This window comes from Strigops habroptila, chromosome 3, assembly GCF_004027225.2.
Source record: "Strigops habroptila isolate Jane chromosome 3, bStrHab1.2.pri, whole genome shotgun sequence".
In the NCBI taxonomy this organism is placed as follows: Eukaryota; Metazoa; Chordata; class Aves; order Psittaciformes; family Psittacidae; genus Strigops; species Strigops habroptila.
In genome coordinates, this window is record NC_044279.2 from 68,253,328 (window position 1) to 68,280,727 (window position 27,400).

General features: G+C 38.2%; 1 protein-coding gene across 2 annotated transcripts; it reads right to left on the bottom strand.

The window, feature by feature from the left end:
- Positions 1 to 111: 111 nt before the first annotated feature.
- On the bottom strand, positions 112 to 27,185 carry SLC13A4 (solute carrier family 13 member 4). Of its 2 annotated transcripts, XM_030479362.1 has the most exons (16): positions 26,390 to 27,185; positions 20,622 to 20,750; positions 17,946 to 18,082; positions 17,240 to 17,421; positions 16,449 to 16,503; positions 14,773 to 14,812; positions 14,011 to 14,088; positions 12,272 to 12,462; positions 11,358 to 11,477; positions 8,416 to 8,517; positions 7,163 to 7,264; positions 6,055 to 6,152; positions 4,794 to 4,924; positions 3,972 to 4,133; positions 2,288 to 2,425; positions 112 to 1,642 (listed from the first exon to the last, which is right to left on the bottom strand). In XM_030479362.1, exons 1-16 carry the CDS (start codon positions 26,486 to 26,488, stop codon positions 1,505 to 1,507), a joined length of 1,902 nt encoding a protein of 633 aa, XP_030335222.1. In that variant the 5' UTR covers positions 26,489 to 27,185; the 3' UTR covers positions 112 to 1,504. The 2 variants fall into 2 exon arrangements, with proteins under 2 accessions (XP_030335222.1, XP_030335221.1); XM_030479361.2 differs by having other exon boundaries at positions 1,490 to 2,425.
- Positions 27,186 to 27,400: the final 215 nt, after the last annotated feature.

Sequence of the window (27,400 nt, forward strand, 5' to 3'; positions counted from 1 at the left end):
AACACCTCCTGCTGTCTCAAAAGTACTTCCCTAAGGGTTTGGTGAGTTATGAGGTGAAATATGTCTTATTTATATTCTCACAGAGCACCAGAATGTGCAGTAGTGAGTAGTTCATTTTATTGACATTTTATTTTTGCAGAACAGACATTCACACTAACAGCTAGAGAGCCTAGGTTGTAAGTGGAAAGCATAAAAATTCATTAGTGTAGATACAGTGTGATTACCTGAGATCCAATCATCCTAATATACAGCTTCAATGTATTGACATTAAAGAAATTACTCAAAACAAGACATAACACAAGAAAAGGTTTACTGACTATTGCAAGGATCCAATCAGAAAAGCAGGGCATTCACTTTGCAGATGATAAAGAGGTTGGCCTTTTGATTTGGTAGTTATCTGCTCTATGTCACAGTTTCCTACATTTGAAGTTCCTGTTCTCTGGGCTGCTAGAGAGAAGGTGCGTGTGATGTTCAAGCGAATGAACACTATGAGGAGGTACACCTGAACCACTCCACTTCAGCCCTCTTGCTTCATGGAGCAGCACTGAATGACACCTTGGATGACATCATACTATCTCTGTCAGAGGAATCATAACTATCTAAACAGCAGCCAAAGAGAGAGGAGAGCAATGGGTCTGTTGGCCTGGTAAGGTTTTGCTGCTCACAGCTGCTGAAAGAGTTCAAACTGTAGTACAATGGCAAAGAAAGTAGGTATTGAACAAAACTTTATGTTTCTGAAGCTCTTCCTTCTAAAGCAGAGATTGCAAGAACTGCAATATTGGAAACTATACTAGTGCTGTGGGCAAAAAACATTCTCCTTCCAGGGAAACTTCTTCTTATCTAATTGGTGGCTTCTGTTATCCCTTTGAAGTGCTGTAGCTGGTAGTCGGTAGCTCTATTTCTGTTCAGGCCGTATGGGTGAGGCGGGAAAGTGTTGGATATTTGCCAACTCAGTGATGAGTCACCTCAAAAGAAGAATAATAATTTGCTTTTAAAAGAAGTAGGCTTATAAAACTTGGGGTTTGGGAATAAGACTCTCCATTCTCTGTAGGTAGGGTTGACTGAGTACAGTGTCTTCAGAGTACTACTGAGTACAGTGTCTTCAGTCACTGGAGCCTTATATCCCCTTTTTTACAAGTTCTACATAATTGTTCCAAGGCATGAAAAAGCCATAGGCAGATGATTTTATTGACAATTTTATTGAGGGTTTATTGACAAACCCTCTCCTGGAGGAGAGGGTTTTTTCAGAGTTATGTATCATAGGGAAAGCAATAACAGAGCAAAGCTAATCTCTTCTTTTAACTTACACTGATTTTCAGAACTGAAAAGCTTATGCAGAAGACCTCCCTGTGGATTTTCTTCATGGTTTTCCTATGGATCCTAGTTCTATGTATTCAGAAGTTTTCTCTTTTCTTCATATGTGCAATGTAGGTTTAATATTTTGTTCCAACTCACTTTGGTCTTGCATTTTTTTTCTTTTTTCTTTTTTTTTTTCCATTGGAGATTATGTTTGGTTAGTGATGTTGCTGACCACTGCCCATTCTGGAAAAGTATTCAGCTGGAAAAGTCTAATTCCCCAAGTGTTGATTGCCACCATGACCACAGTCAGGCCAATCAGATTTACACCCAGGCCAGCTTTCACCTACAAAAGCAAAATGCATCAGAGCATGATCAATGGCAACTTGTTAACATGGAACAGCTAACATGGAAAAAAGAAGGCGGTAGAGTGTCTGTATGTATATTGACTTATATATAGCGTGATAAATTGTGTATCCTGATTCGTAGACCCAAAAATGCACAGCGAGTATTATGTATCAGAGTGTACATTGTGGGGAGTATTCAGGAGTGGTAGTCAGGGGTTGATGCAGTACATTGGAAAACTGCTCAGTTTGTCGCTTGTACTTCTCAATTCAATAATCAGAATGGGGAGTTATATCACTCATAGCAGGGTGATAACTACATGACTTACAGTGGAGCTATGTGATTTCTTATGCCCTCCTGTGCTTTTCTTAACAGGTCAATGCAAAGGATTGTGTACTCCTCTTCTTTGATACCTCTTTAGACCATTACATTCATGAAAAATAAAGGTGAGAAATATGCATATCCTACAGCAGATGTGTGGATGTTCTTAACCTGACAGCTCAATTGCAGAACAGCAGTGCAGTCTCCAATATGCAGGCTTCATATAAACACCAATATCATCGTTATTATTATTGCTGTTTGATGGGGGTTCAAGGTGTTGGGCTTTCATGAAGCATGGGAGGATATACCTGATCTCAAGACTCACCATATCTTTAATCTGGCAGTGCCCATAACTGAAGACAATAGCATTTGGAGGATTACCCACTGGTAGCATCACCGCAAATGAGATACACAGGGTGACAGGAATCAGGGTGTACAGAGGGTTGATAAGTAGGGTTTCTGACTGGAAAGAGAGAGGGAGAGAGATGTTTCACTTAACCAATAAAAGCCACTGCTCACAATTAGGATGAAAGGACCCTCTCTGCTTTATGTGAAGACAAGATTCTGTGGATCTCATCTCCCTAGTTTCTAAACTTAAGTGTGGAAGTATTTTTTATTTCTTTTGGGGGTTTTTTGTTTGGTTGGTTGTTGGGGTTTTTTTTAAGTACCACGAAAAGTCAGAGTTGGTCATGCTGCAGGAGTTTCTCTTGAGATGTTTCACACTGAGGGAGAGTGGATATTGCTACTATTAGACCACCTTTGCTCTTTCTCCCACTTGTTTTCCATGACATTCTGCATTGTGTCTTCTGGATCTTAACATTGACTGTCACTTCAGACTTTGTCCAACAGAAGTCACAGCTACTTAACATGAAGAATGTCCTTCTTTTAACTGCTGATATACTGAGACCATTCTGTAAAGTCCTCCTTGATGTTGAGAAAACTAGTTGTTTGTGATCCAAACATGCATGCCACTTTACAGTGGTCTGAAGAATTGTTCTTCCACTGCAGCCTTCACTATTGGTGAAATTTTGCATTTTTGTTTACATTGCCATGGCCTAGTTTTATGTCAGAGGGAAAGGGAAGGGTATTCACAAGGCTAACTTCATTTTCGGGAGGGAAGTGTTTCCAGGTTACTTGTACAGTCAAAAAAGAGAGACTGCCTTAGGATGGCAGTTCAGACTACTAAAAGTGTATTACTGCTCTAAATTTTTCTTCAGGAGAGTCTCTTCCTGCATGGAGCAGAAGTAAATCTGAACTCATAAGCCATACAAACATAATTACTTATTTTCATCTGACCATATTTTCAGATTAACTCAGAGCTGTTCACATAACATACTTTGGGACAATCCCATAAAATTGTTATAATAGGGAAACACGATTAATGACTCACATTCTTGGTAAGAAAAGCTTCATGTTAGAAAAAAGAAAATAAATAAGAGAGTTTTCTGTAACTGCTATTCCAGTATAAAATTAAATTTGTGTCTCTTTCCTCTGCCTTTGTCACCAATCTCTTGTTTTTTTCCTGTCCCTTACAAACATTGCTGCTTTGCATGTTGGATGATGGTATGCTTACTAGATCACCTCCTTGAATGCATTTAAATCTGATATAAAATTCAATACTACAGTCTTTTCTTACAAGTAGTGAGTGTGTGGCTACTTGCTAATGAACATCACATTTAAAATAGCATTGATTTAAAAGTATCTAAAGCTTTATGTGGACTTCACCTATCTTGTTCATTGCATCATCACCTTTTCTTGTACACAGCCTATGAACCTGTCAGCGCAGCAGCTGTTTTCACTTTGTCTGAGAGGTATTGAATAAATTCCTCAGTGCTAAAATATGCCTTTGGCTGCCTGAGTTTATTATTTTTCCTAAGTCACAGAATGCAGACAGTAGTAGCTTGGGAACCCAGGCTGGGCAAATAGGGTGCCAATACCCTGACATCCTGAAACATTCCCAGGAGCCTGTCAGGAAAACACAGACTGAAAATGTCATTGTTTTTACTCACCATGCTGCATAAAATAGGTAGAAAGATGGTTATAGTTGCTGGATTACTAACAAACTCTGTTACCAGTGACACCAAAATGCAGGCCAGCAGAGTTACAGCCCAGTAGGGAAGGCTGCTGAGGGAGAGCATTTGGTGTCCAATCCATGTAGAGAGGCCAGAGGTCTGGAGAAAGGACAGAAGCACAAGAATTACTGAACACTTAGTATATTTTTAAAACAGATTCTTCTCTTTGGAGCAGTTTGCATCAGAGAATGCCACCAGCAAATAAACAAAGTTCAGGTCAGTGCTTTATGCATTTTCTTTTGTTCAGTAAACTGGATTTCATTGAAGTGCCTCATAAATAGTTGCTCCTAGTAACAAAGATACTAAAAAGGCACCTGATCTTCCCTCTTCCTTCAGCATCTGCAGTATTGTAAATTGGTGATGAAGGATTGCACAGTCTCGTAGAATTCATTTTGACATTAAAATACACAAATGTAGTTTTCTACATGTAAGAGTCTAAAGGAGAGCTGGCTGGTTAGTTGCTAGTTGAGAAAGTGTGACATTTCCCTCAGATCCTATGTCCTGTCTGCCAGCCTTGTAGGAATATCTAGATGCTTATTCTAAAGCATCTGAAATGGCAGATGTTTACACAACTGACTTGAGCCCTAACCATCTTTTTGTTAGCTAGGTAGCTGTCCATTGAGTGCAGGGAGTAGGGATTAGGTTGTGTACCAACTTGGAAGTATCCACGTTGTAAATTCAAACTGGGGAGCATACAGGGGGATAAAAGTCCAGGTTTATAATTTTGTTAGGAAGGAGGATGAAAATCTAAATCAGGACCTTGCATCCAGCTGCTAATGCATAACCTCCTCCAACCAACACTACAATCTCCCAGGGCATGGTCTTCTGGAAGTCCTTCCAGGTGATGATGGGATCCAATGTGTTAATGTCTGTTGACTTTTCACCATCTCCTGTATCAAAATAAAACAAATGTGTGACCAGTGTTACATTGGCCCTTTTGTAAAGATCTTTGCATTTTTCGTTCTAATAGGAATAATGTAGTATCCATGGGAGTTATCTTGAGAACTGCCTCTGAGAGAGGTGAATAAAAAGCACATAGTGTATTTCTCTGGTTAGCTTGGCCTCAGAAAATGCAGCATATTAACTCCAAATGCCCTGCCTTCCCCCTGGCTGATCTGTTGATGTTAGTAGTTATAAACTCATGTGTTTCATTCTGTATCTTTTTGAGGGACTATGTGCTTTGTTGTGTTTACACATATGCAAATTGTAGATAGAATACAGAAATGGAGAAATGAAGTTATAATGGGATTATTTTCTCCAAGAAGGTCATTTTCTCTTTCCAGTAGGCCATGAAGCTTGATAAAGTGTCTTTATGCTCCTAGGTTTTATGTGAGGACATTATTTTTTAGATACCTGAGTATTTTCTTAGTTAGTGTTATTTTTTCCTAAATGCTGCATAATATATGTCAGCATATCTATATACATTTTTAGCTCTACATAAGATGCTATGTAGGCAATACTATTTTTACACAGGACTGCTGAAAGCCTGGAACAGCAAACTGGTCAACACCACTGAGTGCTACCCAAACATGCATGTGAAATTATTGTCAAGAAGACTGTGAGGGAAGCATTGCACAAAATTGGCACTTTGTCTGACACTTAGTGACCTCTTTTGTGTCTATTTTATGACATTGTCAATGATTTCTGCTCTGTAAGTGATGACCAAATTATTTAGTAGAGCTTATCTTCAGCCAATTTTGCAAACAGCTACATTATAGTTCTCTATATGGAACTCCGTCGGAACCTTTCCTAAAACTCAGTCCTAAATTTTGGTAACTCTGTTAAGAAGATATAGTGGCCTTAGATACGAGATCTATTTGTCATCTTTTGGATGAGACAATATGAGTTAAAACAACAAAAATGGGGGGTTGATGTAGAAAGGGCTGATATTGGAGGACAAGCTGAACCATGATCCACCACAATAAAAATCTCTTCTTGGAACATTTTAAAGAGAACAGAAATATGTCATTAAAGGCACTGGAAAATGTGCCAGGTCTCTTTCTTTCTGCATCCTCCTCACCTTTTTCCATTTTTCCAAAACAAGGCTTTTTTGCTGGAATCAGGAAAAGGAGAAAACCAAGAAATACAGAGACAGTGGCATCAGTCCGGTAACCTTTCCTAGGAAAGAAACAGTAGGGTTATCTTAAAAGTACACTAAAAGAAACATTTCCAAACAAGGTATATGGTTCCAAGTAATTGTTGCAGGTGAAGTTGTATTTCCACATCTGAAGTTTTATTAACAGCCCACTGGAAATATATATGTCTCTATCAAAAAAAATATGTCTACATATCGAAGATTCAAATTGGATTTTTTTCCTATTTATTAAACTGACTCTTATAGCCAACTTCAATCACTGCTCAACAAATTTTAATATTCCAGTGGAGAAAAGAAGAATCCCTTTTGGTTTACAAATCTATTAACTTGGAAGTTGAGAAAAACAGTGTGTTTACCAAAAGCAAGAAACTCTAAACATATTCTGCCATACTCAAGTGATCCTTTAGAAATGAACTGTAGATTGATGTTAAATTAAATGTTTTAAACTCATCCTGAAAAAGTATTTTGAGGAGTGCCATACTCCAGAGATCCTCAGGAAATCCCAATATAGAAATTGTTTTCTGTCAAAATTAGGATAAAAAAGTAAAATAATTTTATGCAGTAGAAATGTAAAGAAAATTTAACTTTAGATCACTTATTCTTTGATATGCTTATTGTGTGTTATAGTTACTTTTAATATAATTTGATTCAGCGTTATTTAAAATAACAATTACTTGCTTCAATCACCGTTCTATGCAATATTCAATTGAAATGAACAATTTTAATTATAGATGCAATCTATTCCATTGACAGCCTCTCTATGAATGCACTAAAATGTTTTTACTTCAGAATCTGACCCTCCTTTTTTTTTTGCATCTGAAATATGTTTATTTTACTTTCTCTATTTAATTCATTCTGCTTATTGAGAAGGAATACAATTTTCCACTATATCAACAGGTGTAGATTAACAAGACTCCATTTTTCACCACCTTATTAAAAGTGGCTGATAATGTTGTAAGGCCAAAAATTATTGCAGAAATTCCAAAGAAGCAAGGCTGTATTCCTCTGTGATTGTTTAGGTAACTTCACTTACTTCTCAAAAAAAGATGACCATCCTGGTACAAAGCCAGGCTCACGAGTAAACCAAAGCAAGGTCATCAGAATGAAGAAAAATCCAGTCACCATCTCAGGATAGCTAGAAGTAAAAGAAAATAAGCAAAAAGAAAAAAACCCAGGCATTAAATCCAAGGTCTGTCTGCAAACCCAAGAGCAAGTTGCAGAAGTAAGAAAGTAGAAATTAGTTCCAAAAGAAGGATAAAACCCAGAAAATACAGAAAATAGAAAGGAAGACTAGTTTGAATTAAAGAATCTTACATTTGGCTCCCAGCTGAGAACTCTCTAAACCCAGTAAAAAAAATAAGCTAAAAATATCTGTATTTGCAATTCAATCTTTCATGGGCAAGACCTAAGGGAAAATATCTATAAATGCTTTGTATTTGGATTATTATCTAATTAAATGTGTTAACAAGGTAAAGCTTATGTTACTATTCCACTGTAAACACTTTCTATTGCATTTTTTAAAAGTGTAGAAACAGTACGAATAATTACAGTGTAAATTAGCACAGATATTTTAAACGTGGAATAAATACAAAGTCACTTGAGGATACTGAGTTTTAATTAAATCTGCTCAGTACGGTAGATTTAAATAAAGTATGGTTTCATATTTAGGCACAGCCTGAACAACAGTCTAGATTCAGAGTTGATCATATTCAGCAAGTTGATCTGTCAACATTTCAGTTGGAGAGCACAAAAATCTTTTGGAATAATGGGTTTTATAAGGTATCATCCCTTTTGAAAAATTAAAATATTGCAAAGTAATCCTTTCAAGAGACATTTCTTGCCACCATGAATAAAGTTAGTGGCAACTGGGAAGGCTGGGCATCTCATGGCATGGGAGACTGCTGCAAAACATTAGCTGAACAGTGAACTTCTATCCATTAAAATAAGTATGGGCCTGAATTGCGAACGGGGGTCCTTTAACAATTTAGTTCAAAGGCAGAGACAAACTTTGACTTAGATGACCTTTGGACCCTAGTATAAACCTGAGTCTTTCATTTTGTTTCCTTTTTCTTTAGAAATAAATAAACAACTAAATAAATGCATGCTTTTAAGAGTCTTTGATATTAGTTTATTTTTACATTTAGTTCTACTTCTATCCTGGAAAGGAGAAGAAAGAGCTGACGATTTAAGAATAACCTACATGAGCCAAAGACAGCATGGAGGGGAATATGACAGAATGGTCCTGCCTAGAGAGGAAAGTTCCGGAGGAAGGCAGGTCTGTTTTACCTAACATTTCCCAGTTTCTTATATTCTTCTTGAATTCTTCTCTCTGACATTTCTTCCCGTTTGGTCTTCTTCTTCTTGCTCACAGAACAGGTCTCTTTAAAACTGAGGAAGATAGCACAGTAAAATTAGACAAAGGCATCAAGTGAAAAAAAAACCTTCATAAAAAAATAACAGCAATGAGGCAAACTGAAAATTCCAGTTGCCAGGGGCTGGTGGGAGAAAATGCGACAGGGGCAAGGCCTGATGGCAATGGGAAGGGGAATTACTGCATGAGATCTTTGCACAGTTTAGTTTCAAGATCTTCTGAGACTCAATCCTAGACATAGTAGGAAGGTACCCCCAGGTGGTCTGACTAATACCGACTGATATCTCTGAGCCATCTCTAGCTGTGGCTGGGCTCCCTTTGTTTAGGCTTCCTCAAACAGCTGGCACTGGCTAGATTTTTTCTGGTGCCAGAAGCCTCCAATGGATAATTTGTGTCATCACATTGACAGACTGTGACAAGAGGCCAGCTGTCAATAGATATTTAATTGGGGAACTGCTTTCCAGTTGGATCAGGAGTATCCAACACATTATGGGGCCTGGTCTGGCTTTTGAGCCCAGGTTTTACTTGAATATTCGGGATTCACAGTAAGCAATGGGGGAAAGCTGGGCTAACTATCCAAATAGCTTTCACGACCTGTCTGTTTCTACTAATATTAGCTGCTTCTAAACCAGGCACAATCAGTGTAGCACCAAATTGCCTCTGCCACAGAGGCCAAGGCAATCAACCTAGTGTTTTGTCCTGGTGAAAAATCCTTGTACTTCTGCCAGGGATATACAAGCACAAAAACATTTCATAGCTGAGTATATTTAAACCTGTTCCACATTTGTATGAAAATTAGGTGAAGTCCTTAGTTTATTCAGATTGCCTTCATACTATAACAAAGCCTGGACATTCCTGATTTGAATTAATATACTTGTAAGCTCATTTTAAGCTTTTTCTTTTCTTTTTTCCAGTAGCATTACTCTGCTGTGGTTTGAGCCAGAGATCTCTGCTTTTCCACTCCAACTGTACCCTCTGCCACAAGGTGTGTTGGGTAGGTTGAGAAACCTCTGCAGCTAAGACATCCTAACATAGGCTGCAGCAACAGGGACTTCAGTGAATGAAGTACCATGGGAGCACAGTGGCCTGCTTTTATAATTCCTGCTATTCAATATCTTATTTGGTACCCAACTAGAGATCCATGCCATAGCACTGGCTAAACCATGGACTATGATCTCATTCTATGTATCTGGTTAAGTCCAGAGTCTCAAAGGAATTTGCATAGCTCAGGATGGAGGCAGACCATGTCTGGTTAACAGAAAGTTTTAAACAGATTCTTTGTTTCACTTGTAAGTGGGTACTTATGTGACACTTGGTTTTAGTGCTCTTAGCACTGTACCTCTAAGTATTTAGATTTCCTCTCAAACCTTGCTGTCACACTCCAGTAAATTCCATCTGAAGAGCTAAATAATGGCCAGTTCTATAGTAACGATTCTACCCTTAGCTCCGCTTTGCTGGCAAAAATCGTTTGATGGGTCCATTATCCTTCCTCTTTGATCTAGTCTAGAGCCTAAAAAGTGAGGTCTTACTGGGCCAGGTAAGAACAGATTGATGACACTGGGCTTCCTAGGAAAAGAACATTAACATTACAGAAATTCAGTAAACGTTTACGCACAGGCATTAGGCAGCTTGTTATAAAAACATTTTATAAGTGTTTCTAGGCTTAGGAGAATGTGAAGGCAGAGTATTGTAGCCCAGATCCCAACATAATATGTTGTTTAATGAACTGCAGTGAACAGGAGTCAGAGATTAAGGAGGCCTGGAATCAACCAGTACTTCTCAAAAAGTCGATAATGCGTCAATCCCCAGTATTATTTAGAACAACATTAAACAGCATGAGGTCTTGGATGCCATGTGGAATTTCAATTATACTTATTAAAAAAAAAATGTAACTGAAGGTCATGTTAGGGCCTGTTTCGTCTCAAGATTAAAAAACAACAAAAAATACCAAACCAACAAACAAAACTTACTTTAGCTTTTTAATTTGGAACTACAAAGCTCAGGAGACTGAGAGAAGGGCATGGAGCTATTCACCTCTAAATTACCTCTTCAAATCTAGTCCAGGTCAGCAGCAAGCAGAAGTCATTATCAATTTATTCATTGTCTTAGGTGAAATAAATTGGTGATGCCAGTTTTAAGAGTAAACTAAATTGAATTAAGGTCACTTTAATTCTGAGTAAATGTGCCTGCACCACAATTTAACGCATGTTAACTAGTCCACTCAAAATGCATGCATTTAGGCAATTTTCACTAACTTTGCTGTTGCTGAGTACTTCTGCAAAGCACATACGTGGTACAAATGAACTGGAAGACTGAACCTTGTTTTTATTTTAGGGCTGAGGGACTTCCTGGTGTCAAAAGGTATGCATCTCTTAGGCTGCGAGTCTTTTCCACTTTAAAGAGAAATATTTATGGAGTCTATTTACTTTTAATTTTAACTGGTCTTACATTAATCTCATTTAGCTGGGGGCAGACCTGAAAAGTAACTCGTTCACTTGTAGTTGTTTTTCCATTCATCTTTTAAGCTGTACTTTTCCAAAAGGACTTTTAACAAGATTTTTGGTCTACAATGGGATCCTCTTGGTCATAAGAGTCAAAAAATCAGTTGAATGCATAGTAAAGGTTTCTATCAGCAATACTTAGGCACTTCACTCTCAAGCAGCAATACTGTACACTGCTGTTTATGCAGTGCAGCTAAGCAATAAGATTTCCTCCAGTAATTGTTCTGTCAAGAAGAAGGAAGTTGTGGCTTAGATTTTGTCATTTGCAACTGGAAACATCATTATGAGACATTTTCTAGAGGAGACACAGATGCCTTGCTTTCATAATCCAGGCATCTTGAACAACCTGCACTTACTTGCAACCCAAGAACAGCCAATGCATCCAGAACCAAGTCAGGACCAACATGATGAGGGAGATGGGGAAACTGAACAAAAACCAGGTTCCAAAATTTACCACTTCAGCCTTTGGGTAGTGGCTGTAAAGGAAAAAAAGGGTGCACAAGAAGTTAGAACAGTAAAAGGACAGGCACCTCAGGTATACATAGATACACACCCACATATAAATATGTCATGGCATGGTAGAAAAATTGTGTCACTATGTGTTTGCAACAGCTGCATTATATGTGCATAGTGAGACCAATTGCCATAGACTATTAATCATTGACTGTGCCTGACCAAGAGATGAGCCATGTAGTACTTCGCACCTTTAAAACCAGATGGTCTGGATTGTCTAGCCACATTCAAAAACCCTTAGAGTTACCAGGAGTGAAATTCTGGCCTTACCTGTTGTTTTTGTTAAAGCTCTGTTTAATGATGACAAACTAAAGAGTTGTTTCACCTAGAATCTCTATTTATGTCTTATTGTTGACCACACAAACAATGACTATAGTCTGCTGGGCTCTGACAAAAATGTCTGACGTGATTTGATGCAACTGTCATAACAGCAAGATCTTTGAAAATTAAGTAAAATCTGAATCCTTGGGTTAAGGATAGCTTCCAGAATTAGTTTTCTTTGCTACCACCATTTCAGAGAGAGAAATGAAGGATACCATGACAACAGTGGCAGCAGTAGATAATCAGAATCATCTCTGAGCTTGAACACTGGGCATGGAGAAAAGTTACATTATCATTACATCAGAGGAGGAAACAAAATTGCCTTCAGAAAGACTGTCTTACAAGGGTTCCTTGAGGTGGTAGATAACCCATGAGGAAAGCCACAGAAATAATAATGACTCAACCATCATTCTCACACAACCAGAATATCACTTACTTGTTGAACTGCTCTAAGAATATGAGACTAGTGGAGGTCCCTGTGATGGTTGTCAGTCCTCCAATGGTTGCTGCGTAGGAGATACTCAGTGAGAGGCATTTGCAGATCATGTGGTCGTGTCTGGTCTGATACCGGTACTTAGTGGTCAGGCCCAGTTCTGAGGGCTTAGGAGGCAGGACCAGTAACTGAGCCTGTGAGGGGATAGATTCGCCAAAGCAAGTGGGTGATCAGAACAGCAGCCCAACTTACTCTAGTGCCATGGCAATACTGGTCCCAGAGAAACAACAGGTTTGCTTAAGAGGGGGCAATTTTTTCTTCACAGGGATTAACTGTGGTCAGAGCTAGAAACCTGTCCAGGGGCCCAAAATTGCCTGGTCTGTGGCAGAAATGTAGGACAAACAGTAATCAGACTTCTGGCTATGGTTTGGGCCCGCTCCAGTTCTGACTGGAATCTCAGCAGGATACCGAAAGCCTCTGTGGGCTGCAGGGGCAGGATGCTAGGACTGCAGCAGGAGGAATCCATAATCCTTGAGGTTTATGAGCAGCCACCAGACATATGCTTGCTGGTCTTTTTGCACTTCTACTGGCTCAGGCCCTCTAATTAGGAATAGAGTGCTAGATGTTTCAGAAACATCATGAAAAAGGCTGGGCAACGGCAATATGGAAGAAAAAGCTGTAATAAAATACTATTCCAAAAGAAGCTTTCTTAGCAGTGATAGGAAAGTTTCTGTATTGATAAATCAGCTGGAAAAAAAGGAACAATACTTCAAGGCACTTCACATGCATCCCAAGGCTGTAATTTAGGATCAGGAAAAAGGCAGCAAATGGTTCAGATAGATTTGTTAATTTTATTAATTTGGATTTGGGTTTGTGTAGTAAAATCAGTCATGCTATGGGTCATCATCATTGTGAGGGTACCCTGGCTAAAATCCCTGTAGGTTAATAGTGAAGTGAGTGTATTAGTTACAAAATAATCACTGAATATGTATTGGAAATGGTTATAAGAGATAATTAAGTGTCAGGAGCAGCACATTAGCCTTTTTTTGGAAGCATACACTCAGATTCTTTTGAACTGTGAATGCAAATTTGTGTGTTTATTTTAGCCTAATCTTTCCTGGACATCAACTTATACCATCAAGATCCTACATAACTGTAGTCCAAACAGCAATCATTTCTTGGATCCACTCAGGAGAAGTAGGAATTCTGAAATGGGCTGATGTAATGGAGGACTTTGAGGGTGGATGTTGGCAAGACAAAAAGTGAATACTAAGAATAATTGACTGAACAGTTAAATGGTCCATGCCTGCTGCTGGTTTAGTTCTGAGTAGGGTTTTGTGTGTCAGGACTGTTATTTTTTAGTTTTGTTTTGTTTGTTTGTTTTTTTGGGGGGTTTTGAGGTTTTGTTTGTTTCTTTGTTTGCCTGTTTGTTTTTCCCAAGGAGGCTTTGCAAAAATAAAGTGGGTAGAACAGCCAAATAAAGAGGGAAAGTTGTGATCTGATACTGAATGTAAAGCTAAAATGCATTGTACTGGTCACTGGGGGAGGGTCTTCTGAATGTACCTGTGCTGGGTGCATCTAAATGGGAGCAAGAACTAGCAAAGGGCCAAGCCGTGGCTGCTGTAGGATGGTGGAGAACGATTCCCTGTAACACAGCTTTCAAGGAACAAATATGAAAGAGTGGGAGCAGGTGATGGTCACATCTGTCTTTTCTCTCCCCCCCAGCTGTAACATCTCCTTACCTGAGGTAGGTGCTGCCCATTGCTCTTAGAATTCATTGTTCCAATAGGGTTGGCTATCATGTGCACACCATTCATATTCTGTAGGGAGGCAAATGCCTTTGGATTAGCCTTTCTTCAATTCCCAGGAGCACTTAAATCAGAATTTATGATGCTTCATAAAGGTCATGGGTATTAAGCTTTTTGAAAAAAAAAAAGCAAAAAACAAAACCCCAAAACCCAAACAAAAAACAACCAAACAAAAAACACCACTAAAATTTTGTCTGAGAAAAAAAATTTAAAACCCAAACTGATTTTATTTTAAAGTGATCTTAAAAGTAAGATTATAATAAGTTTAGGTCTTCTCCCTCTGCCATGTAGGTGAATCTAACAGGTCCCTTGCTAGAGGCTATGACTTGGCGATATGTGTGGGCTGTTCTAGTAACTGAGGTGTCTCAGCTGCAGAAGCTGGCAATACCTGGACAATAAAATATCATATCCGAACTTGCTAGAAACTGTATGGAATTGCTAGTTTGCTGACTTGATCTCAGGATCTCCAGCAGTAATACAACAAACACTGCAGAGCTAATGTTGCCCAATTTGGTTTGTGCAAGCAGGCTGGTAGGTTAAATGCAAAGCAGGACATTCTGCATTACATACTCTCTGCCAACAACCACTACTTGTTTGAAATAAAGGAAACAGCAGTTTGTTGCAGAGCTGTGTGCACTTTGATGGTTCCTGCATTAGAAGACAATGTAGCTCAGAAGATACTACCCATGACAATACCTTTGAGTGCATCAAGGAGTTGAAGTCAGTAGTAGTAGCACTAAAAACAAAGAAAGGAAAATAATACTTTAAAAATGCCTATTCACCCAGCTCCCTCAAAAGGCACGCATCAGGGGTAGGAGGCACAACATCTGTGAGAGAACTGGCACCTACAGAAATGGTGAAGAACACTGTTGGTACCTCTTATGTGGTATCTTGGCCAGATACATAAGACTTGTCATTATGTTTCACAGCTCTATCTCTAGCTGTATAGTAATGGGGTTCCACCTCCAAGCAAGAAAAAAATACTTATTCTAGGGAGTATATACCCCATTCTAGGAATGGAATCCATTTGCAGTAGAGTGAATCACTGAGCAATACAGTGCTACTGCTAACTTGTTCTACTCAAGTTCTTCCTCTGCCAACCTCTCCAGTGCTGTCTCTGAGCACCTACCTGTATCACATTAAAGCCTTCACAAAAATCTGTCCTGTATAGCATGTGGACCATGCAAACAATCCGCTGAACTTCTATTTTGACACTGAAACCAGACTTAATTCCAGAAGATGTACTACTTTTCTTCTCCCACCAAATTTCAAGCTCTTTTTCAAGTAATAATTTTTAATAATAGTTCTATTATGAAACATCCCACACATACTCTTCAGTAGGGCTTAAAGGTATTAATGGCACAATGCCAAACAGAAAATTTGATTCTATACTGCACAGAAAATATGTCTGGGATGAAAAGAGATAACAGAGGGAATATTGGAGAACCCATTAGTCTCCAGACTAATGACAAAACTGTTTAGATCTTACAAGTTAATTGAAAGTCATCAACATGTGCTGTTTGAATGATAATGTTTGTTTTAAAGTAAATTTTTTAAGGCGTAACAAGAACTTGTTTCTCTTTTATTTTGAATGCTTATTAACAACATAGAGGGAGCTCAAGAAGGGACTGTGAATTTATTCTCACACCTTGTAAGAAGATGCTTTTCAGGAGTTAGCCTATAACATAATTTTAGGGTGATAACTTTGAATATTCTCTCAGGCATCTTGAACTGCTGGTTAACTTGATAATCTGACAAAGAAATTAGTAGTTTTCTTGATTTGCCCTTTTCATCTTACTAGATTTTACCCAAAATAGAAGAACTTTGTTTATATTTAAAGAAATATTTTACATGTTTTTGGTGGAGAGGAGGGATGAGTTTTGTTAGTTCCTCCTCCCCCTGTTCCCCTGCTCTCATCTTTCTCTTGAATGCAGATAGTTCAGACTTTCCTCAGGAATCCTCTGCAAGTGTTTTCCCACTGGATACGTCCTGTGGGCACTCTGTACTCTGCTTGGGTCCTCCTCATCATTGTTTCTTCAAGGGAGCAGAAATAAGAATCTGTGGACAGCATTCTTTTATACAGCACAAAACACAGACTTCAAAAAAAGATTGTTTAAACCCTGAAAAATATTTTCCTTCTCTCTAAAATGGCCATAAAGTTAAAAAAAACAATATGAATAGTGGGAAGCTTTAGTGAAATCCAAACCATTACATTAATCCCGTTTCTCATATAAGCCTTCCTTGTCAGTCACATCTGAAACATTCACTTGTAAGCTTCTGCTTGCCCTTCCTGGCTCTACTCCTGGGTTCATCTCTTTTCAACCTGTGTAGGGCTCAAATCTCCAGCCGTGATGTACAGGGTTCATTCTTACTCCTCATTGATGAAGATAATCTCCAGTGAAGGCTGGCCATGCTTTTCGCTGAGATCTGCAATGAAGGAAGGGAAAGCAGCCGTTGGGGTAAGAACTGAGCTGACCTCCTGGGCCATACCACTGAACCTGGAGAAGCTACTGCAAACAAAACTTGTCCAAGCTGTCTGAGGTACTCTGCGACCATTATACATCATTTTAATGTGTCATATTGTCCTGATCACGTGCCTCTGGCAATTAAAATAATATCATACCTACATATAATAGGCAAGGTTAGATGAAAACGTTTCCAGCCTGGAATCTATGAATTGAAAGAGAGGTTCCTTTTTTCCCCAATCCTTTCTTTCTGGGAAGGAACGAACAAAAGGAACTTTAGAGCTCTTATCAGGTTTTTCTGTGGCACCTGCTCTGACCTGGGCAGCCTGGAAGGGGAGGGGTAAATGGGCAAGTGTTAGGTTGTCACAGAGCACGGTTTTGGGCCTATTCTACATTTCTTTGACTTTCTTTTCAGAGATTTCCTTCCAACCCTGTAAAATCCTAAGAGTTTATGACACACAAACTCCAGTACATGCCTTTATTCAACATAGTTTCCCAGCTCCAATTCTCTTATCACATCTTGAAACTAACTTTAATTTTTTAAAGAAGTGTCAGAGTACAAAAGAAAAAGTATGGACCAGCATCTTTGGCAGTACAAGTCAGACAGCTCTGACCTCGATAGAATTTGATTAATGCGTATTAGCAAGTCTGGTCACTGATAAACGAATGAGAAAATAATGACCAATATTGGCAAATACCTATTGGCTTGTTTTCTTCAGTAATGGTGCTGCCTGCAGTACTGATGACCTTGTGCTCCTCCTCAGCATTCACTAGCTCCTGGAGCACTGCCTCCACGATTGGCATCACCATGGCTGTGGTGGATGTGTTGGAAAGCCACATGGAGAGCACCGTGGTGCAACACATGAAGCAAAGAAGCAACCTGGAGTGCAACACAGGGAAAACTTTTTGAGGCACTTTCAGAAATATTAAAGGCCTCCTTGCCTGACATTTTCGTTAGATAACTGATAACTAAATGGGGTTTTTTTGGGGGTGCCAAACTATCATGCTGTGTGCAGATAAACTGCTGCTTTTTGGTGACAACATGTCACTGGAAGCCATTTGCCACATTGAAACCATGATGGGATGTGAGAAACTGTTTTCAACATATCCAGGATTTAAGCATCCTTTTGTGCTTGTTTAACAACAGGCAGAGAAGGAACAGAGAGGCTAAAATCAGTATCGGTAAAAAATAGAAAGCAAAAGGACAACAAGCCAAGGAGTAGGAGCTGGCAAAAAGAGGATGAGAAAAATTGTAAGCTTTCCAACTCTGAAAGGAAAGGTGGTTATGAAAAAGAGCCCCAGACCAAGCTAGCTTTTGCCTATGAATGGGAAAGTCAGAGTTGTTTGATCTTTCAAGCTGCTGCTATCACTCTCCTACTATCCTGAAGTCAAAGGTTCACTTACATGCCTGGCTTTGCTCCAGCCATCATGACCATGCGCAGGGCGATTCGCTTGTGAAGATTCCACTTTTCTACAGAAGCTGCCACACAAATCACGCCCATGAGGAGCAAAGTTGTGTTTTTGAAATATTCAGCAGCCACCTGATTAAGTGTAAAGGGGAAACAGTCAGTTAAAAAGCAATAACTACTCTACAGAGAATGCATGCTGAATGAGAGGAAATATGGTATTGTAGATTTTTTTCCCCTAGAGAAAAAATGACAGAGAGCTGGAAAAAATGAAGAATTCATAAGTCAAAATGTTCTTGTTAATATTTCATGTTGTGTTTACAAAAAACAAGGCTCAATACGCACTTGTTGATAGGTTTCTCAGCTTTGAAGAAATCAAGAAGTTTTACTTCTTTGAGCAGGATGTTCACTGCCTGCAGACAATCAATCATATTCAGCTAGGCCCAGACTGAAAAAGCCACAGACAAACCACTGCTCTGAAGGCAGCTTATTCATGCGCTTCAGCTGCTTTTTCATGTTGGAGATGTCGTTGTCTATCTTCTTTATATTTTAGATGTCATGTTCAACTGTTGGGCAAAACGTGGCATTCCTAGAACCTACAGGTCAGGAAAAATGTCCTTTGGGACATGCTCTCTGAATGCAATAAAGGGATATTATTGTGATGATCCACAAACCCTGTGCCAGAGCTTTTCACAGTGGAAATCCATCTTCATTCTATCAAGAAAATAGGGCAAAGTTTCAAAAAAGAGAACTTTCATTTAAAGGGGATGAGCAAAACGCATCAACTGGCTCAGGAAAAAAATCAGAGACTGTGCATGGTTCTCCAAAACAGCATTCTTGAATCTGGGGCTTGCTAAGAAATAAGAAGATATTCTGTGAAGTGACTGAAAAAATAACAAATGAAGCAAACCAAAACATTCACACAGACACACTCTCTTGTGTGAAAGCAAACAAAATGGGAGAAAACAAAAGTTACAAACAGATGCTTGGATTCTAGGTAAATTTTTCAATTTGTTCTAAAGCAATCCTATTCAAGCTGTTGCTACAATATTTTTCCAAAACCATCCTTTCTTCCCTTTAAAACTGTTCCTCTAACAAAATGTAGGTGCCAGGATTTTAAAACAATTAAAATCAGTAGAAGCAGTATTTTTTCTGTTGTCCTCAGTTATACTGATGCTCCTCCACAAAAGTGCAAGAATGACACTAAAGTTATTTTGTGAAAGTTGCAGCATATTAAGTATTTAATTATTTAACAAATCCTCATCATGACCTAAATAGACTTGGCCATTATAGTTGTGTGCCGGAACTTTTAAATATCACTTTTTTTGCTTTATTCCACTGGTTTCTTTCCCATTAACTTTCTTTATTTTCCTGCTACCTTGTTAAAAAGAGATCTTAAACTGAATGAAAGAAATCCTTCAAGCCAGCAGCACAAAGCATCTGTTGTTTTCTTTTATTTCTTTCACAGTCATTTTTGAGAAACAAGCAAATACCAATATTCTTATTAATACACGCATACACATATACAACACACTAGCTCATGTTCTTAAGCCCCTGTGAGTTATTTGTACCTTAAACTGCTAGGCAAGAGCCCTGGGTTTCTTTGGCATTCCAAAACAGCATACAGGAAACATTGCAGCATTGTCAGAGTTGATTACTTTAAAATACAGAGGTTTTTTAATGTTCCTAAAGCAAATAATACATTCTCTGCAGTAGTCTTCCTGTTATATAATTTGATATTACATTGAATTTCTGTCAGGCTGCCTTCTCCAATATGCTGCAGAATTTTGTACTGAAAATACATAACTACTTTACCTTTATGTTAGGAAAAAAAAGAAAATCCTGAACATATTTAACTGTGTTGGTATGGAAATGTATCTGATTATATTACACAGTTGTTGCACCACTGGGATGAATAAGACAGGTCATGAAACTCTTGGTTTGTGCTTGACTCCATCCATTTATGGGTATTCGCAGTGCTAGATTGTGTTAGAAATTCAACAATTTTATGGTTGTTATATATTCTTCTGTGTTCTTATCCATATTTCTAGTCCTTGTAAATCAAGAGTGATGCCCCCTCACCCTCAAAAAAGAGAGAGAAAAAAGTAGTGGGGGAAAGCTATAGGTGAAATAAAATAAATTTTTGGCATATCATGAAAGAAACATTCAAAAAATAACTCAAGTAAGCAAATTCAGAACTGATCATAGAGGCTTTTTTGTATGGCTACTCCTTTGCCTTAGAACTTATGGCTACAAGACAGCACTAAGGCTACAGTTTGAAAAAAGGACTAGACATTCACCTGGGTAACAAAATTATCTAGTGTTAACCAGTAAATGGTAACTGTGTTTAGCACATGTAACCTCTTGCCTTATACATAATCAATAACTGCTCTTTACATGATTTTGGAGAAGTAGAAAAGTGGGATCCTTTGATGCAATAGGTTTTGGGAATTGTTCATGATGCAGTTCAGGATGGATATGCCTCTCGGCTAATATAGCCTGTCCTATATGTATCTTCAGTAAAAGAGCTGGTCAGCCCAAGTTACACATTACAAGATGTACCTTTTTTCCTCCTATAGCTCTTAGTCTTTCTAGGCTACTAAGATTAGTTTTATTCAAATAATTAAGTGAGAGTAAGAATATGAAATGATAAAAAAGTGCACACTGGTCTGACCTCACTGGACTTCATGACTCCAAAAAGTGGGTATAGGAAGGCAGGAACTAAGGCTGCTGCACCAAGTGGTACCGCTTCAGAGACCCAGTATACAGCTGTCACAATCAGCACATAGGCACATGAAGCTTCCTGCAGGGAGAAAGCACAGAGGTTACATGGCTGCCTCACAGCCTGCTATGGAAACCTTGTGAACATGTTCATAGGACTCATCAGTCTGCAGGTGCCTGGACATAAACTCAACAAGGACTGCATAAGGACCTTCTAAGGTGCAGCTGTTTGGGTGTGAAATCTAGGCTGCCATCTGAAAGGCCAGTTCCAGAAGATGATGCTAATGAAAGGTTTCACACAATAGCTAGGGCAAAACATTGGGATAAACATATTCATCAGCAGAATAATGGTTTCCAGGTGCATTTACAGATTTGTTTGTTTCCCATAGTCCAATACTTACCATGTGTTCAACCATGACTCCTCAGATTGGTCCTGTGGGGGTGGTATTTCTCTCCAATATTGGACAAGAACAGGAACTTGTAGTTTTCAGGATCAGATGAGAATGTCTGTATTTGCTATAGCATGGATAAAGCTTCAGTGTGGCTTTTTTTGGGAAATATTCTGAATAATTGGGTTTTTTTAAATAGTGTGCAAAACTAAGTTTTTCGTCAGTTGATTTTATTTGCTCAGGTAATTTCCACAGACCCTTGGAAGAAGACCACAGACCTGAAGGGTTTAGAGACAGTGGATTAACAGAATTAATCAAACAAATTTGCTACTGTCAAAGGTTCTGGTAGAGAAAGCAACATCATGCTGAGTGTTCATGGAGAACTGGTATATGATGGAGAAAAGTACTATCTGCTGAATATTTTAACAGGAAAACACAGCTACTCCACAGAAGTCTTCTGGTCCATTTTTTGTTGATAGGTATGTCTTTACGGCATGCAACTGAGTTCTTAGGCTCAGTTTGTTATGTTTAGAAACCTGGGAACATTTCCTGCTGACAATTGCAGAAATTACTGGGGCTAACTGGCAGTTCTGTGGAAGCTAGTAGGTCAGCACTGATTTACATCAGCTATAAATCTAACCATTCTTCATTATTCACTGAATATGAACTTACTGAGCTGTATGGATCCACAGTTCACAATGGCTATTATTTAGAAAATTCAATGTTCACAAATGCTATTTGAGTGGGTTAAAATACAATTTCATTACTTTTGTTTCCTTACCAGATGACTCCCAAATTAAGCAGCTTTCAAGAAGTCACACAAGCAATTCTCACGGAATCTTGTGCAAATCAATGAGTGTGTATTACATTTTTTTTTTTCCCCATCAGTTTTATGAACAAGGTGGTGAAGTCTGAAGCAAGACTATACAGGGATGTAGGTTCAATGGAATGAATCAATAGCTTGTATTTGCATGTCCTTTTTACATTACTCCTAACAAAGAGTCACAATCAGCTACTCCTCTTTTTTTAGTACAATTTATAGTAACAAGAGGCAGAACGCAGTCCAGACAAAAAGTTAAGATAGATTGCTATGTGCCATTTCCTTTACTTGCTTAAAGATTGCAGCCAAACTTATCCTGAAGCTGTGTTTAGATTAGCTGCCAGACCTCCTTTTCTGACTGCTATTTCAGAAAAGTGTAAAATTAAACAGTTCTAATACAAGCAGGCAGGGCCATCAAAATAATTGAAATAAGGTTATCAGGAAACATAATTTCCTTGAACCAGATTACCTCCAATTACTTTAGAGACTAGAAAGAGTATCTGAAAAGCTATTGAGGAAATTTAGCTCTGGATTCTTCCTTTATGGATAGATAAGAACTTTGAACCACAGAAATGTGCGTATCTGTTTCTCTTCCTTAACTATTATAGAAGAGTAATTTAGGTTTTAAGTCTCCAGTAGAGGTTTCACTAGTCCTCTATGATCAGGTCCTTCAGGTAAATATTGAAATAAAAGATTGAATAGCAGTCGTAGCTTCATTGTTACCAAGAAAATATATAAGAGAGGCTAGAGAACATTGGTTTAGAATGGATGAGAGGGGTTTTTTAATGTTCATGGGTTGTGAAGCATGCATTTTACAAAATGGAATTGCTGTGCTGTTTGAAACTCCAAAGATTGGTGTTCAGTTTGTAACAACTTTGAGTAATCACTCTTTAAAAAAAAACAAAGAAAAAAATTTGACTTAAAAATTGAAAAAATTTAAAAGGTGACATGACAGGCATTAGAGTTTTTTAGTAATCTCTACTAGGAAGACAAAACTATTTTAGATGAGAGTCACAGAGCTGATGGATTGGCTTGTAAACATCAGCCAACTTGCTTCTCAGTCACCTTTAACTACATTGTACTTCATGGTTGATATTCCACAAAGAGCAGAGCATAGAGTCATTTTTGTGACTTAGGAACTATTTGACACATTTTTAACTCATTAATTTCTGCTAACAAGTTGCTACTTTTGCGTGGGCTCTGTATGACATCCAGCAGTTGTCTGAGGAGAAAAACGCCTCTTAATGAAAAAACATTGATTTTTATTTTAAAGCAGTGCAGATGTAAGATCCAAGAGATACTTTGCCAAAATTTATAAAATGAATTTCATCCTAACCTCATTCCAAAGTATTTTCTTACTCCAAAAATATACTTCTCTTTAATTTCTTTGAGCATAGCTTGTTATCTTCTATTGCCCCTCTGTGTGTAGCCATAAAGTAGACTTGTAATAGAAATGGAATAGGAGAAAGGGAGGTTGCATCTCTATCAAAACCTAGCTCGGATGGGCACTGAGTCTTTTTTTTTCCTACAAACTAGCCTGTAATCAGTTTACAAACAAAACTAAAATAAAGCACATTTTTAAATGGTGTAAAACTGGATAGGAAGTACTAGGAAAGCCAGGTTTTGTAATCTCCACTAAAAACTTAATCAGCTTCTCTAGCAACTTTCTCTATTTTCTCAGTGCTTTAAAACAACTCATTTCCAAGAAAACCATATTAATCTCTTCTATTTAATTGAACTGAATTTATATATTTAATTAATGGTTACCCGAGCTACTAAGTACTGGAATGAAGTAGTGACTGTATAATTTTAACTGTTTCACTGTTCTCACTTCTTCTTGTATAGCTGAAAATTACTGTTAAGCTCTGCTTCACAGCACCTCAGGGCTTGAAGCAAAGAATAGAAAAACGTGATGATTGGAGGGACTACCACCTATCTTCAATCAGTCCATTAGGTGAAAGAAAAGGAGCTAAAAAGAAGGCATGGCTAAAAAAAATCACAATAAGGGTCATGCATAAAACTGTTTTAACTAAAACATGTGAGGATCTCAGAGTGATTAAAACAAGAACAAGCTCTGTATTGGAGATTTGACCACTTAAGGATGTGCATTGCATATCTTTCATGCAGGCATGTGGTTAAGCTGTGTGAAGAAGAGGTAGTCTAGCCTCTGGACTACCTTCTTTGAGCCTATGGGATCACACTGTAAATCTCTTTCTTCAGCTTGCGTAAGTAAAAACAAAGGTGAATGAACATACGTCATCTGTTCCCTTTGGAAAGGGAAGAAGAATTCAAACAAATTTTCTCAGGTTTATTTTTTACCCAACCATTCTTTTTCACAAAACAACAGAAAAGAAGCTGTGGACAGTATTCCCATTAGCCATATCTGCAAACAGTTCTGAATCCTAGTGCTTGCTATGATTTCTCTTGCCACTACACATGTAATGCTCCTTTGACATTTCCAGAGTTGTGCTGATCAAAGAAGCTGCAAGCTGATTCCCTGCAGAAATGGAAATATAAACCACCTGGTAATTCTGATTTCTAGAAGAAAGACAGAAAACTAATAGAATTGTCTGATAAATTAAAACATAAGTGAGCAGGAGACAAATTTAATCTTCAGGTTTAAGAAGTAATCATAGTCAATGAGTTGTAATAAAGTAAATACTACACTAAACCACATAAGTAAGTGAGCAGGAGACAAATTTAATCTTCAGGTTTAAGAAGTAATCATAGTCAATGGATTGTAATAAAGTAAGTACTACACTAAACTACTTAAGTAGTGTATTGTTAACTGAATTAATTTGGTGTAGATGTTCTCTTAATAGAATTATAAACATTTGTCCAACCCTGGGTCAGATTCACAGCTATAGTTTACCATCTGCGATCATACATGTATATATAAAATGGATATAAAACATCATCTGATGGTTTTTCGTAATCACTTTTCAGTAAACCAACACCATGAGGGGCAGAGTAATAGCACAGAGGAGCTTGTACTGTATAGTAGCAATTCTTGCAGCAGTAGCGTTAGTGAACGTCTGTCTCAGCACCCATATGATGCTATTACAATTCCCTTGGTTATTAAAGAGTTTCCTTATTGTGCCTCTGTGTCCAGCAGGGAGCAAACAAGAGTGACAAATTTTAATGCAGTGAATCTCATGTTTCCTAGGAGAGGTTCTCAAGAGACATAAAGCATGCTGCAGTTATAGTGTCATATGGGCATGTCAGGAGTATCTGTTCTTACATTACCCTTCCAGTGACACTGCTGGAGATTAAACTCTTTTTAAAAGCAAGCCTCTGCAAAATTGTGAGCCCAGCTGTTCTCTGAAGAAGAGCATAATTACCTGTAATTTATTCCATTTTGAGAGATTAGATATGGAAAACAACTGTAAGAGGACAGCTAAGATATACATTGAAGTTCAGGGCAGGAAAACCCCTTCCAAGGGCAACATACAGTTCAGTAGCGTAGGAACATCTCCATTCCATGAATCCTGTTTTCCTTTCCATACAAAATACTACAGTTTTATTTTTGAAAACTGCTATACAATTTCTAGCCTTTTGCCTTTCTATTTGATAAAGCAGAAGTATTCATAAATCCTCTGGTACTAGAAGGAAGTATTAATCTTTAGCAGAGTAGAGGACAGAATGGAAATTGCTGCACCATTTGGCCAGATTTGTGTCTAGGACTATGTGGAAGCACCAGCTGCAGATTTTTTAATACACTGCAAATTTTGATAAGTTAAACATCACGATCTCTATAGGCAGGAAAATATTGTTATTTTATGGTTTATAACTGCAGATACGTGCGTAAAGAGGAGGTAACCGCATGGCCGAGTGTACTCAGTAGCTCCAAAATCATGTCAGGAATGCAGCTGCATTTACTCCCATTCCCTTGTCTGTGTGTTAAGCACAAACTGTGCCCTCCTTTGTGTTGTCATGTATGCTTATGAGAAATAATTTATTAGCCACTGCCAGAGCTGCAACGTTTCAGTAGAGGTACCTACACATGCTTTAGAATAGTTAGTGCCATGTATGGTCCTACATGTCTGTCACTGAGTCCTAACTCCTGCCTCACTTGAATTGCTACCCTATAAACCCACACTAAATTGAAAGTCCCTCCATGAATACTTATTACTAAAAACTAAATATGCTAGAAGTATTCCTTTCAAAGACCTCTCCTTAAAGAAAATTTTATGGATATGTTTGTTCTGTTCCCTTTTTCACACACGCATTATTGTAGAAAAATAAAAGATACAATATTTTTCCTTTACAGTAGTGCTTTACTAGATTTACCTGGTTCTTCAGCTCTGCTTGTGACATGACTAAAGGCAGCTCTGGTTCTTACTATGATGACTTCTCAGTGACATTCCCAGTCCTTCAAATTTGAGTCCTTGGTTTTTCTAAGAGCTGTGCTTGTTTAGGTCTTAGCTTTTCTTTTTGCACACTGCAGACTTATCCATGACTACCTACTGCACTCAGAGGTTTAGTTAAAAAAGAAAATGAAAAGGTACTCACGCTACTGGGGTGTAAGAGTGGCAGAGGAAGCAGCAGAAGTGGAATGAGAACAACGAGCAAGAGATTTCTGGATCGGAGAATCTCCTTTATCATTGCCATATTCTTTTACTTTCTGGTGGCTTTCTTGTCCTTGGGTTTCTTCTCTAGTTCCTCAGATATTCCAACTTCCACTCCACGTTTTCCTTCACCTGTGCCTGGATTACCCTGAACGGTCTTTCACTGCCTCATTTCCTATCCCCACCCAATCACCTAAAATATCTCTCTTAATTTATTTATTCTTCAAGCTGCTGTTTTGAAAAGATTTTTCAATCAAAAAGACATTCAGTTTATGTAGGGCTCACCAGCACATCCAAATTATTTTCACACCATAACATGCAGAGGCTTGCGAGTTGAAGCATAGTGATCTTCTGACAATTTTTCTTTTTAATTCAAAAGGACAGGTATAGCTGTGTTGCATCCTTTTCCCCATGCTTTGGAATGTTTTTTTCTTCCATCATCTAGAAATGTAATACCTGTTTTCATAAACCAGGGAAGATATGTTTTGGCCTGCTTTTCCTCCTGGTTAGTAGTCTGAATGTCTGAAATACAGGTTTCTCTTCTGCTGGAAAATTATCGAAACCAACAATTTATTTTTTGGTGCACAGAAACAAACTTACAAGTATTCTTCTTTAAAAATAAAAAATAAAAATTTAACCATCTGCAACTTCTCCAGGTTTTGTTTCTTTGCTATAGTTTTGGCTTCTGCTTTGTATCTACCTTTACCCTACTTTTGCCCTGAGCTTAGAACTCCAGGGCAGCAATTCCAACACAGATTATATTTGGTCTCAAGAAAAACACTTGTTAAAAAGCTTCATTCAACTCTAATTCACCAATGAGGACTGTAGAAGGTAGTAGTTGCTCCACCCATTATCCAAATGCCAGTAAGAACATTTGAGAAAATCAGCAGCCTCCTCTTTCTGACATGCACACAAACATACAAAAAGACCTTTTTTAAGTTGCTGAACAGCTTGT